General features: G+C 43.2%; 1 protein-coding gene across 1 annotated transcript in view; it reads right to left on the bottom strand.

Annotated features, from left to right (window-relative positions):
* Positions 1-3,878: 3,878 nt before the first annotated feature.
* T265_02254 (hypothetical protein) overlaps positions 3,879-14,174 on the bottom strand; it is a gene marked incomplete at both ends in the record, with an annotated part of 47,744 nt that continues 37,448 nt past the window's right edge. Inside the window, one exon of the mRNA XM_009166458.1 lies at positions 3,879-4,031. Within this exon, the coding sequence (XP_009164722.1) occupies positions 3,931-4,031 (101 nt within the window). The remainder of the gene's footprint in view (positions 4,032-14,174) is intronic.

Raw genomic sequence — 14,174 nt, 5'->3', positions numbered from 1 at the left:
GTGTAGTGTTCTTAGCGTTGGGAAAGTGACCATGGCTCCAAAATCACCGAATATATAGGGATGGAATCAACTCTTTCTTCGGAAAGATTTTGTAACCAACAAACTTGAGGGATATTGCGAGATTGTTGAAGACTCTTGAACATCTCACAAGAAGTTTCTCCCTGTCTTGGGACTAATCAGGTAGACAGACAGTCTCCGGGTTTCCGTTGACCTTATTTCCTACGTGGACACCAAGTGCACACAATTTAGTGACGATGCAAATGCGTTTGGTTTAAACAGGAAACTTGACTGAACCCCGCGTTTATGTTATTCTTCAAATGAGTGCATTTCGCTGGTTGCGTACAATTTCGTGTTCAAGGGGAACATAAGGTTGAGGGCAATTTGGGGATTGTGCCTAACTGATAAGTCCTAACAGCTGTCGAAGGGCTTTAGGCAACATTCCGGGTAGTGTCCAGTCATGGCGATGTACCGCGACATTTCGAATATTGTGCCAGTCGAAACATAAGGTGGGTTTCGTGCAATATATTTAGTTGAAGAAGAACATCATAAGCGGTGGATTCAGGTTTGACTCAGTCGTTTCCCTTTATCGTCAGTTTAGTTTGCAAACGACCGTAGTTCGTCAATCGCATACATCTGGTATCCATTTACAACATGAGTCCTAGATGATGAGCCCCAGCAGGGGCTACGAGATGCCCAAGAGTTTTCCGCAGTTTTACGAATTCTGTCAAATTTCAATAGCTTTTTGTTGTTTGCAAACTAGCCTCGGGGATTCGCATAGTCCTTCCAATGAACGATTGCTTTCCACTCCTATGTACGGTTATCTTCTCAGCACATTAATTATGGTATTGTTTTTTCGTCCGACCACTGTTCATGAGTGATTGTGGCGACAGGTGACTGAACTGACCAAAGTCAGTCAGTTGACCAAACCTAATCCTATAATTCGGGATTGTTTCGGAAAGTCCGCCTCAGGCGATTAGACTACACCGGCGTTGTGAATATCTGTCTTTTAAATGATCCAGTCATGGTATGTGACGCGCTCGGCACTATTTAAGGGTTGTTGAAAGTGTTACTGAAACGGAAAAAAGCAGGGTATTTCGGGTTATGAAACGTTTTGACCATCAGTGGAGTTTTGTATAACTAGGCCGTTGTGTGCGTAGCAAGTGAATCCAGTTTCATGTGATATTCCAAATGTGCTTTTAGTCGTTTTGATGGAATTCTTAAAGAAATCATTTGTTGAACCAGTGGAAACACGTACTGTCAATTAATAAGCACTTCAAAAAGGTAAAATAATTTCTGGAAGTCAGGGGAACTCACGTTTTAAAGCACTACTTCTGTCCACCATACCGAGCAAGAAAATCACGTAGGGAAGTTTAAAATCGGTATGAGTAATGTTTGTAGCGCTCAGTTTTATTTCACCAATCCCTTCATCCGCTTTACTCGGCAGCCAGAGAGAGAAGGAACACTGTTCGCGGATTTATTACTAGTATTATTACACTATGACACTACCACCATGCTAATAATACTTCTCCCCTCAATAGTACCGTTTGTTACAAGTGCATGGCCACTGTTTCCATCAAACTGGTCAGTATAATGTGTAGTTCAGTTAGAGTTCGCCTCTCGCACACTAGTGTAAATCGATTTACTTCGGTTGACCGGATAATTCGTCGGCCAAGTAAACTGTCCGCTTAGATATACATGGGTGAGTAGGTCGAGCTGCTGGCAACTGGAGGTATGCGAGAACATCGTATCAGCTTTGGTCTATTCTCACATCCTACGGATGTATATAAGGTAGATCGAAATTTTTAAGCTGAATAAACAGGAGCTTGTCATATCAGGATGACAGTCTCCTTTTCAGGCTCGAAAACTATTTGAGGAAAGGGCTTAAACCATGAAGGGATGACTTGTCTCTGTATCAATAGCCTTTTACGTTTACTGTGGTAACGGTCAGCCAAAACTCTGAATTGTTGTATCAGTAGCCTGTACCGCTGTACGGGATCATTTCAGATTAACAGATCTGATAAATCGCTTGTCCAGACGTGACAAATCAGTCACATCCAGCGTGTGCTGGTGGGCCGGTGGTAAAATGCTAGTTTTGCATGTCAGATGTTCAGAGTTCAAACCCCAGCCCGACCAGAGATACGAGCTGCTGATGAGCTCTGATAAGAACGAAAGTCGAGTTCAGTGCTTCCTTCCTTTGGTGTGAGTTCACCAGAATAGTTGGAACAGTACAGGCGGAGGACTGTTTACAGTGACTCGTCATATTTTAACTAGATGCTCAGGTGAGAATGGTCGTTTGTCATTCTGATGAACACAAACTAATACATCGTGACATGAAAACGGTAGCACCTCGAAACGGAAGGCAGCTAATGGCCGTGGTGTGTGCCATCATGACCCCCCTGGTAGAATAGCCTCGCGTGTCACTTAGAAAAAAGCGTTTAGCACCTTTCGGTGCTTAGCTTCCGTGCCAACGGAAGGAGGTACGCAGAATTGGAATAATGACAGGTTGCTCAAGCCTAGACAGGATCAATTGAGATGCCGAGGTTGGGTTCGAACTATGGACAATCCGGCCCACAAACCGACGCCTTAATCGCTGAACCATCTCAGGCTCTGTCACTCAGAAGTGTGGTATTATGCATTTTGTTTCCAGTACTCTTAGCCTGTCTCTTTTGGCTACAGTAAATTGGCCTATCTGAACCAAAATTCGCTTTTAGGGGGATTTTGAACGCTATTTTGCTTGAATTTCACACCGCATCCAGTTACAACTGATAGGGACAAGATTTGTCTATGGATGGTACCAGATTTTGGAGATTCCGGCTAGCCCAGGAATAGAGCATTGAAAATTCGATCCTCAAGTGATGGAGCTAAGCGGTAGGAAAACTGTCGCTGACTTCGAACGTAGAAAATAGCTCATACCTTGTCTAGACTCTTAAGATTCCTGAAGACCGCTTTTCAGCGACCTTTTGAGTCGCGTGTTACGTCTGAACAGTATATGGCGAATATATTTCGAATATCGTAGCAACTAAAATATGAGGCGGCCTAGTGCAGCACACTCAGCTAAAGAAAACCATCATTAACAATGAATTTAGCTGAGATACAGGAGAGTCTCCCATCAAGAACAAATTCGCATCTAAATGGAACTATCTGGCGANATCGGTGAATGCATCCCTTGTTTAGAATTGGTGAATAACTGCAGCTGCCATATGATGAGCCACGAGATTAGTTCGCTGGTGCGACACCAAAAACACCCTTTTCGTGGGGACGAAGACAGCTTTTTTCTCAGGGTAATCTGGTCAGCTTTGTCCAGTTATCCAAGACGTAATGTTTTGACTTCACGTACTACCTCTGTCTGGAGGTGTAGATGCCTCCGAATGTTTGTGGTAAGTTAACATCAGGTCTAATTTCCGTCCACTTTTTTCTTTCTTTCAAATCAGTCATGACTGTACGGTGGTGAAGCATCACTGTTGAACCCAGATGTTATGCTCTTGATGATGATGACTTCTACTGGACATTTTCTGAATCGCCATATATGGATTCGTTCGCATTTATGGACCCCTGGTCACGAGTTTATCGGTCGGACTTTTGTCAATCCACAGATCATGGGAAAGCGGGTATTATGAAACGTTGTTATCCTGGCTACACTGCCCCGACGCTAGTTTTATCATCTCATTTCCTTTATCATTTTGTAGTCCTAGCAATCTCTAGAACTGTTGGTCATCACCCAACTTGCAGAAATAATCAAATAACAACCAGGCGACTGATTTATACATGTTTTATCGAAAAGTCATCTCATTTCCTTTATCATTTTGTAGCCCTAGCGATCTCTAGAAACTGTTGGTCACCACCCAACTTGCGGAAATAATCAACTAACAACCAAGCGACTGATTTATACATGTTTTATCGAAAACACACGTCCTCTGCCAATCACCTTCGTTAGGCCAGATACAATTTATGCCATCTGGCTATCCGCTGTCCGTGGCCGTCGATAATCTCTTCCCAGTGTTCTTTCTCCGTTTCCGAACTGTTTCGTTTGCCTATATGAAAAGAAAAACATGCTGTCTGAGTTGTAAGGTAATATCGCTCATTCATACAGATGTAGATGTAAAATTGTGGAGAGTACTATGACCATATCGACTGGATGAGCTTAATGGGGGCAAAATATTGTCGAATGCAGCATCAATGCGAAGCACGCAGAAGGATGCTCTATTGTAATCTACTTCTCATAAGGTTGGTGAAAATCCATCCACAGCCCACGACCGGTTTCGCCCTTGACGTACCAAGTGAAAAACGAGGTGCGGTACATTCAGTTGAATCTGACCAGCATAAACGAGAGATTCAAATGGATTCAGTTGAGTTTCCTGTTGAAACGAAATTCGTATGCAAAAGGGAAGTTCAACACTATTTTCCATCAGTTCTGGTGAAGCACATTCCCGATAGCATAAGACGGTGTTATCCCAGTGACTCGGCCGTCAAGGCTGTTCAGACAGACGCGATGTTTGCTTGGAAATCTAATCCCTTTGGAGTTGGTCTCAAGCTGCCTGTTCAGTGAACATTAACTGGTTCACTCAGTTCCAACGCAGTTTGTATCTCCTCGAACGGAATGTTATCCATGTATGAAGGCTATCTAATTCGTCATTTCACGGGACCCGTAGGTGATTCCAATTCGCAGTACCCACCTTCACACAAACCGCAGAATTCGTGTCCTAGAGTTTGAAGCGCCTTGTTCTGGAACTCACCGATATGCTTGAAAATCAACTGGTATAGGATGTGCACCGCCTAATACTGTGGTGCAAATGAGGTGATGGGACGGCATCAGTGTGACGTATGCGTAAAACGTACATTTTTCCGGATTACCACAGCTGCGATTGATCGACTATACGACCTGTTTCGCTTAGGAGCATCGTGACTGCTAGCCACTACTGAGTCTCAGAAGACATTTTACTGATCGCGAGTCAGCACATACCTTTAATCGAGACCTCTGGTTGCGTGGAACGTGGTCCGGAAATTCCGCCACTTTTAGGTTTTGACCCTTAGTTTCATGTTTGACGCGCTTTGGAAAGACAAATCAAGTCATGAGGCCGTATAACTTGCCGGAGGAGTAACAGTGCTCTCCTACGGTGCTGAATTTCCTACTTAGCATGTACGTTTGGGGAAAACAGTAATTTGTATTGATAGATGACTGACTACTTTATTCGATACCCCTGAATGGTCTCCCAACTAACGAACTAACCGGTAGATTTTTTAAAAAATAAAAATAAAAAGCTTCTTTGCCGGAATGTTGGACCAGATTGACTTCCATAACGGATAAAATCTTCATAAAAACGGTCAAAATCGAATTTGTTCTAAACTTTTTAAATCGGAATTTCTTACAAAATATTAGGTAGAGATGACGAAGAATCTAGCGAGTGGTTCTCGGGCAATTGCTCACGTGTGCCAGTCCACTCTGGAAAACTACCCCCGTTTCAGCTTACATTTTTGTAGTCATTTGAGCTTGCTAGTTTGAAGGAAATACGCTTTATTTTTATCCGTTCGCTGAGCTTTGCAATCGACCTATAAATGTATGACCACCGTTCGCGCGAACACCGTGCGTGAAGTATCAATGTTGGCGAACAGATCAAAAGTCAGCAAAAGTACACGGACTGTCAACAGTTCAACCTATTGTGAAAGATGAACCCTTCGTCTAAGGACGATCTCGGTGGATATGTGACCTTTTTTCTGGTACACGAAAAGAATAAAAACATTTCATATAAGAATTATTCATATGGTCCACTGGATAAACACGAGCTTACGCGATCTACAAAAATTCCTGACTTGCTATCGAACCGTCTAACCGCTTATTCGTTATTCGTCCAAACGGAACAAATGAACAGAAACCTTAATTCACAAACAAGTGGTGGCGACAGCCTAAACTCTAAGGCTCTATAAATTCAGTTTGCACTGTAACCGAATGTTGTTAAGGTAACCAAAATAAAACCTAGAAAAATAAAATGAGTCCTGTAGAAATCTGATTGCGCAAAACTAACCCACATGTACTATTTTAGTGTGTAAAACAAAAAAGCAGAGTTGTGCAATTCCCACAACAGCCTACAACTACTCGAAGATTGTCCAGCAAGTTTCAAGTGTGTGTGGCGCTACCTGACTGGGAAGTCCTCAAAGGCGGGTAAATCGATCGACAAATCCAGGACAATTACTGGGTCGTCTTTTGAGGCGTCGGGCAAACGAATCACACGACAAAGGCGCTAACATGTGCACTTGTAAGGTCTAATTAGTCCGATGCGTCCAACGTACCTTGAACCGTGTCAACGATGCTAATGGTGAGGATGCTCTGGTGGGGTAGTGTTAACACGCTCGCCTCGCATGCAGTTGAGCCTTGATAAGAGAGATTCAAGTCCAGCTGTCCCTCCCACTGTAGTGTATATTCACCAGGACAGGAGAATGACTGTTCAAACGAGAGTGATGGTATGGTGAATTCTACAGAACCCCGCAACCAGCTACAGCTAAGAGCAGAATAGATCCCTTAGCTACCTGTGCAAGTTTCTAGATCCTTACTCATTGTCGTGTTATTCATCAGAATATTGTGGATGTGTAGTCCTGACATCAGGCGTGCTGATTCAGGCAATACAAGGCCTTCGGTAGACCACAATTTTAGCAGAAAGCGACACGAGCCTATCGAATAGCCTCGTCGCATAGAGGCTCGTATTCGGTCAACACATGCACTGTTTAAGTCCTTTTGAATCTCTTTTTTATATGAATTTTGTTACTGCGCGTTAGCGTGTCGGTCTGCGGTTTTATTACAAGTCTCCGAAGACCTTCCCCGGTAACCCTAACTTATATTAGACGTCTTATTTGCACGTTAAGAATAGGGTCACCGTAATTATTATAAAAGATTGCTTGGGTGACAACCAAGTGTTTTGAAAGCCAAGACCGATCTGTTTAAGCTAACAAACACACAGGGTGCAAGAGGACGATTCTGGTCATCTGTACGCAAACATGAAGTTACTCTGCAGATGTTACAAACTGTAAATCATACTTTTACAGTAAATTTTTAGTGCGGCTACCACAAAATCAATATCTTTAGTCGACCGCTAGCAAAAAACGGTGCTCACCCACGCCATTTCAATTTCGTAGCACTGGTTCTCCCTGTAATTGTACACCACTTTTTTAAGGTATAATCGGTGACAGAAGTTTTATTTAAAATCATGCCAGCAGATCGGAAATCATGTATGTCCTTTGTCTCCTTCAGGTTTGGCAAGCTTTTGAGAATTTCGAGTGAATGTTTAAGATGAACTCAAACCGCAAAATCTGAAACTATTGTCACGAATTCAAAAATTGTGCCCGGTGCACTGGACATGTCATGAAGACTTAGACGCAATGAATGCTCCCAAAATAAAATCAAAACCAACAAGGTAGTGGTAGACAATCGTTTCCAAACAGAAGCCATGCGGTTTCGGCATTCTGTCCTTTGTCTATACACAAAAAACACTCAGCACTACCTTCAACCTTCTTCATATTAGCCAGCACGTGGAAATCCCCCATTTCGAAAGCACGTTGAATCTGGGGATGAAAATCGAGGGCCTTAAGTCCTCAAACAATACGTAGGCTCGAACCCAGTACATTCGGGATAGTCAGAACAAAAATGGGTGTTTAGTATCTGTAAGAGTGATTGTGATTGGTGATCACCTAGTTTCCCGGCACTGTTCTCGAAGACATACAAAATAACAAGTAATATCGACAAATAAAAGGTCGAAAAATGCCTGATGAGTTCACTTCCTCACAATAAATTGTCCTGAATCTCTGATATGTGGGTCTATGAGTGTAATGGTGATACTACTGATCGGGAGGCACGCGAGCAGTATGTGTTGTTCGTAGAATTTCGCTTTGCGTCGACTGGAAAAGCGAATTCTGTTGCAGAATTCGTGGGGCCACTTTGTAACATTTGCTTGGATTTGACCGACGAATGAGTGGAGGCAACGAATCTCTAGGAAGACTCGTTCGGAAGAAGATCTGTACCCAGTTTTTGTAACTAAGATGCAGATTAGAGTTTTTCTTCCCTGTTCAATGGTCTGTAACCGGTCAGATGGCATTTCCGAATAAATAACTCTGTAGCGAACCCCCCCTTTCTTTCATGAGTACTGACTGTACGAGGAGAATTTGATGACATATGTACTAACCTGAAAAGCTAGCCGTCTCACATCATTTTAGTCAAACTACAGACCGTGGCGTTTTGGAAAACTGCCAGTGCTCAACGTAACCTTCATCTGATTAGAAAAAACGCAGTTGGTTTTTCGTCATCTGTGGCGAGTTTACAGGAGATGCACCTTGTCCGAAATGTTTTGCGAATGAAGAAAACTCTCCGTAGTAGTATCTACTGGTCTTTCAACAAGCCAGCGCGCAGTTTAAAAAGATGTGCATGCCAGTGGGCTTTATTCATCGCAGTGAATTTAGTTAACTGATTACTGAACACTAACTGGACGTGTGTGGTGTATGGCAGTGTTTTCAGAGTCGGAAATGGATTGTCTTGCCACATTTTGTAGAAAAGGCTCGCTAAATGCATTCGAGTTAAATTCGGTAGCATCATCTAACAGGTTTGACCACAACACTACTCAAAAAGATGCTGAAAACTCTTTGACAGCCCACGACCAGTTTCGCCCATCTTGGAGCTCGTCAGCTTCGCGCAGTCCCCAAGTTTCCGTCAACTTTGTGTTTTAACTGAACCCGAATTACAAGACCTTAGTGAAATACACTCATTTGCAAACAAATTTGATTTTGCGAGAGCCTCACCTGGATTCCAGCCGAATCTCTCGTTTATGATGTTTTTAAGTAACTGAATGTGGCTATCAGGCCGCCCCATGTTTCAGTTGGTACGATGTTCGGGATACCTTGATACATGTATAGACGTAATACACTACTCATAAGGTTGCTGAAGACTCGGCGGCAGCCCGCGACCGGTTCCGCCCTTTTAGGGGCTCATCAGGTAGGCACACCCCCGAGTTCTACTTAAAGCCAAATTTTACAAAATTAAAAACATCTTGAACGAGCGATTCAGCGGGGTTCCATATGAGTCTCCCACAAAACCAAATTGGTTTGCATTTCGCTAGGGTTGACCACCACTTCAACGGTTCTCCATCGGCGGTGACTTTTTCCGTTCTCGTAATTTCACGTCCTTCTAAATTTGATGCTCATTTGGATGACGGGTGGCTAGCGTCCGCTTGACATGAGTACTGCGCTTCTGAATAAACGTTTATTTAGTTTGTCCTTTTGTTTGTCTCAGTTTGCGAGCTTTTGATGTCGCTTGTGGCTAGGCCTCCCGTCCAACAGGAATACATTTGATGGAATGATACATTCCCAAGTGGTGGAGACAAAAAGGCCAAGGAAACGAAAACCTCTGTGCAGAAGTTTCTCACCTAAACACCCAACAACAGAATGGCAAAGCAAAGTTACCGTGACTTATGTTCTGCATTTCTGCATAAAGTAATCGCATTTCAAGTCCGTTTTTTATTTTAAAGCTCGTGTATTCTCACCTAATCCAAGCAATAGGATTTTTTCCCGTTTGCCTTGTGGCATATTCACTCTTTTGAGATTTGTTGATACAAGTGAGAAAACGGAGAACACCAGGGTCCCTAAAGGAGTGACGCATATAAACGATGTAACTTTTGTTGTAATTTATCTCGACCTTTTACGTTTTTATGAGTCCGCGACGGATGAGATTGCACCAAACACACTTTTCTCAAAATGGTTGTTCTCACTGCGTAGTTGGAACTGTTCAGGGTGTCGTAAATTTCAAAGGGCCAAACTTGGTTTCGTGCGCACGGGGGGGGGGGGGGTGGAACAGACAGCTCATACATGGTTCTCATTGTGACGTATTTCACTCGTTCTGTGAGGATAAAATACAATCTGCTCGTGATTTTGAAGTGAAACGTGGACGAAATTGTATTTTTTTCTCCGCTTTGCCTTCACAACTGAGCTAAATTAATCTTTGACTAAAGAACTATTAGGGCTGTGTACACCAAAAGCATGAGTCAATAGATACAGTCGTATCGTGGTTACATGTACTCTATGTGCACTTATCGAGTTGATCGAATATCCGACAACTCGTGCGTTTTCAGTGCATGTGGTCCGATGGTTTTGTCGAGAGCAGTTTGTGTAAACTTGAAGCAACTTTATCAATTGTAGTATGGCGCACCCAAGCACACGCACGCATCCACAAGCAGGCGACTGGTGTGTTTGCGGTAGTAAAACGCTATTAATCGCATTGAAACAGATATCTGTTGATCGTTGTGTAACATGGGCCTTATTTTTCCTAAGATGGACGCTACATCTTGTCCGTGTGGTCGGAGCTCTGATCGCTTTAAACCATCAGCCTAAACATTACAGGAGAAATGAAGGAATGTTCTTGCTGTCGAGATGGAACGCATTACTCATAAGGCTACTAAAAAAGCTGTTTCGACAGCCGACGACCGGGTCTGCCCTTCTTGGGCTCATCAGGCAGATGCAGAACATCGTACACGAGAGACTCGGCTGTTTCATATAACATTCCTTTTGGGTGGAAGGAGGCCACACATACATGAAACGTTCGTAACTGGTGAGCATGTTGACACTCTTTACCAGGAGTAACTAGTCAATTTCTAACTGTCGTTGTGTACATTCGAACGTGCGGCTTCATTTCCGTGAGAGCATGCTCGGTATTTTGGCGAATGGTTCTCCAGTGTCAACAGTGATAACAGACACCAGCTCGGTTCAGGGATTCTGTACTTCCGCGGTTTGGTACATCAAGTGTGCTGCTAATTGAGTTAAAACTATGACTTTCGATCCGTTGTGGAAAATAGAGCAGCCGATCCTGTAGCAAACAATGGGGGAAGCTAGTCCACGTTGTCCATCATTTATAAACTTTCAATCAAAAGTTCGCTCATCTTTACCAGAGTTCATCCGCATCAGCTGTGACCATGTTGGCTTGGTAAAATAGGTGAACTGAGTCCTGATTCCACATACGATTTCGACCATTTCTGGTGCACAATCGGTATGCTGGCACAACGATAATTGACCTCACTACAAAGGCATTGATTTGTCTTAGCAGACAGAAGCAGCATTGTAATGTAAACTCGACAGAGTCGCTGCCCTTGACCGTCATAAGCTGTGGAAACACGTTAAAACTACTAAATGACCTTTACCTGTCGTTCTGCAGAACAAGAGGCAAATAAGTGGCTTAACCAATAATTTCATCGGAATCAGTGACAAGGCGAGCGAATCTAGTGGACATACCGACGTATCATAGGGACTTGGATAGTGAAATGAATACCTCCATATATAACCAGTTGATTCTTGCAACGTGAAGAAAGCTGGTAGTATCGTGACGGAACGCTGGAAGGAAGTTATCCTTCCGTGCAGTGGGGGGTAAACGTGGTATAGGCCCGGTGCACTATGTCCGAAGAGATCACGATGGAAGGAAATGATCTGTGTCTTTGGTTTTGAGACCTTCACAGCACTTTGTCACATAAAACGACCCTCGAACAAAATTACTCAGCATCATTTCGATCAAATTATTGGTGGAACCCCAAGTTGAAGGAAACCCTAAGGTTGAAAATCAAAGCTGTTTTGGCGATAGGAAGATTCGTTCCAGCGCACTGACTTTTGTGGCCTCATACCTTGAAGGTTGGTGAACTGCGCGCTCGGATGATACCATTATCAAACAAAATCTTCGTGCCGTAAGTGAATCCGTCGATGCTAAAAAGCACTACACAGATATTTCACTCTTATTGAGAATCCCAAGCAGTGCGTATCTTACGAAACTTTAGTAGGAAGTCTCGACTCCGAGACATCCAAGCTATTAGTTTGAATACTTACCCGTTTGGCCATGAGTGTGTGACTAACTCGCACTTAAACGAAATACTCCATCATTCAGTTGCAAGAGCCAAATCGTATGATCACTTTCATTAACGAAGTCGTCGACTGACACCTCCTCGGGTAGAAGTTTCACTCACTGTGTGAATAATGCTTCCTCCTAGGTTGCTGATAATTTGTTAGTAGTAATAACATCCGTTGTGGATAACAGTTGTGAATAACAGCCGTTGGGGAAGCGAACCTGGAAAGACCTTTTGAAAGGTACCGTAGTCTCATATGGGCCATTTGCATTTGCTTGCAGCATAAGGGTTTATGATAAGTTCAGATATTTTGCATTAAAAAAAACAGCTCGTTAGGGAGATAGGGATTTTACCATACTTCTCTAGTTAACCCAGTTGTATTTGTGAAAACACGCTCTGAGGCGGAAGAGTTGTGGCCAGCTTAAATCAGGTTTTTGATGGGTTGAAGTTGGAACAGATTTCTCATTCATGTTTTGGCAGATCAACTAATGTTTATTGGTGCTTTGCGATAGCCTATATCAATCAGCTTATGGTAGCAAGAACAAAAATATCTCAGCTTGCGATTTTAAGCGGCCAGTTCGAGGGATATAACAAGAAGAATGGTGAATTATTAGTTCTTGATGATGGGCAGTTACTGGATTCGCTAATCTTGTATCCGAAACACTATCGTGTGACGAGCCTCATCCAAGCACGCTTCAGCTGGTTCGTTTGCGCGAAAGAATTTCACTCTCACTAGGGCTCGTTAGCATGTGTCCTCAATCAGATTTCTACTCTCGTTTTCCTATATCCGGGCTATAGATTTCTACGTTTTCCTATATCCGGGCTATGCCAATTGCCGGCAGCCAACTAGCAAATGACGGGCGGACGAATATCTCCATGAATGAGCGAGCATCTCATGGATTTCCACACAATTCGGGTTCACAAAAGATCAGTGAAGCAGTGTCCAGAAATCAAGGGTGGTATCATGTGATGCACGTATTGGATATTCTCTCTCTTTCTCTTTCTCTTCCTCTGATAGCTTATCCAATCCAACTTGTTGTCAATGTGTCGAAATATTTGTAGGTCGGATGCATTTACTGGTGGTTGATCGGATCTGTTCGCTGCGCGGTTTGGTGACGCGATGTCTCCTCTACTGGGGATGCAAAATTTGTAGGACAGATGCCAAGAACAGATCAACGGCCATCTGATCAACCACAGGCACTCCAACTTGTGACGTCGACTCAAATGTGGTAGTCTGATAAAACTGTACCTCCATTAAAACGTTGAGTTTTAAGGTTTCCCTTAGTGAACGAAGTCTTTTTTCGGTACGTTCGGTTTCGTCCTTTCTGTATAGTTGTGTATATTTTCACCCACTTTTTCGTGTCGCGTTTTTCACTTCGGAAGAAAGGTAAAATAGCTCTCCCATGAGAAAGATGCTTCAGGAGAGTTCTATCATAAAGCAAAACATGTAAATGGATCAAATAAAATTTCAAACCCATATAATGAGTGATCGCCCCCAGAGCTGAAAATCTAACCCGATTGTAGCCACGAGTAAGACAGTTGTCTAGATTGAGCTCTTTGTCTTGGAACTTTTAAACATCCTGTTAATCATAGTATGCTCGAAAAGGATTCAGTGACAAACATGGTTATATTCCACTTTCTTCACAGACTGCCGCCGAAATAAGCAACTTTCATGTGTGAGATGCAAGTGAGGTGTCGCTTTGCAAGGATACACCGATACAGCTTTGCCGCCCGTAGTTAGGTGCTGGTACGTCCAAGAGGCCTAGCCCGCACGCGATTGGTCAAAAGATCGGACCACTTCTCGGTCCAGCACCAAGACTAGCTCTGATTGGTCGAAAGCCCGAACCCAGCAGCCAATCATAAACCAACAATCACCGACTGGTGGTTGTCGGTAGCGCGTCCAGAAGGCATCAGAATTTCCAGAACGTTCTCGCCAAATACACTTTATAAACGAGGCACTGTAAATGTATTTTCTCCTGGTTTTGGGTGTTAATACACGCTGTGCACATTGATGGCTGTTTTGATGGGAACGCTAGCCTGAGAACAAAACCGAGAAAATACCATCATTACAGATAGTCAGTGGTCTGGTATTTGGAGAAAACCCAACAGAAGCCGAGCGGAAGAATATTCCGTAGGCTTGATCCGTTTAAGTTTAGTTTAGCCTCACGTTTTGGTATGCACGAATCATTTCAGTTGTTATACTTTACAGTGAAATGGAGGTGTTCGTTTACTGCTTCTTGAAAGCATGTCTCTCTAAGCCGTTGATGCGTTGAATCCAATGCGGACGGAGCTTTGCGTCCGAACAAGTAATTTTTGTGT

This window comes from Opisthorchis viverrini (assembly GCF_000715545.1).
Source record: "Opisthorchis viverrini unplaced genomic scaffold opera_v5_26, whole genome shotgun sequence".
NCBI lineage: Eukaryota > Metazoa > Platyhelminthes > Trematoda > Opisthorchiida > Opisthorchiidae > Opisthorchis > Opisthorchis viverrini.
The sequence above is the reverse complement of the archived record's forward strand: the minus strand, read 5'-3'. Positions and strand labels throughout refer to the sequence as shown.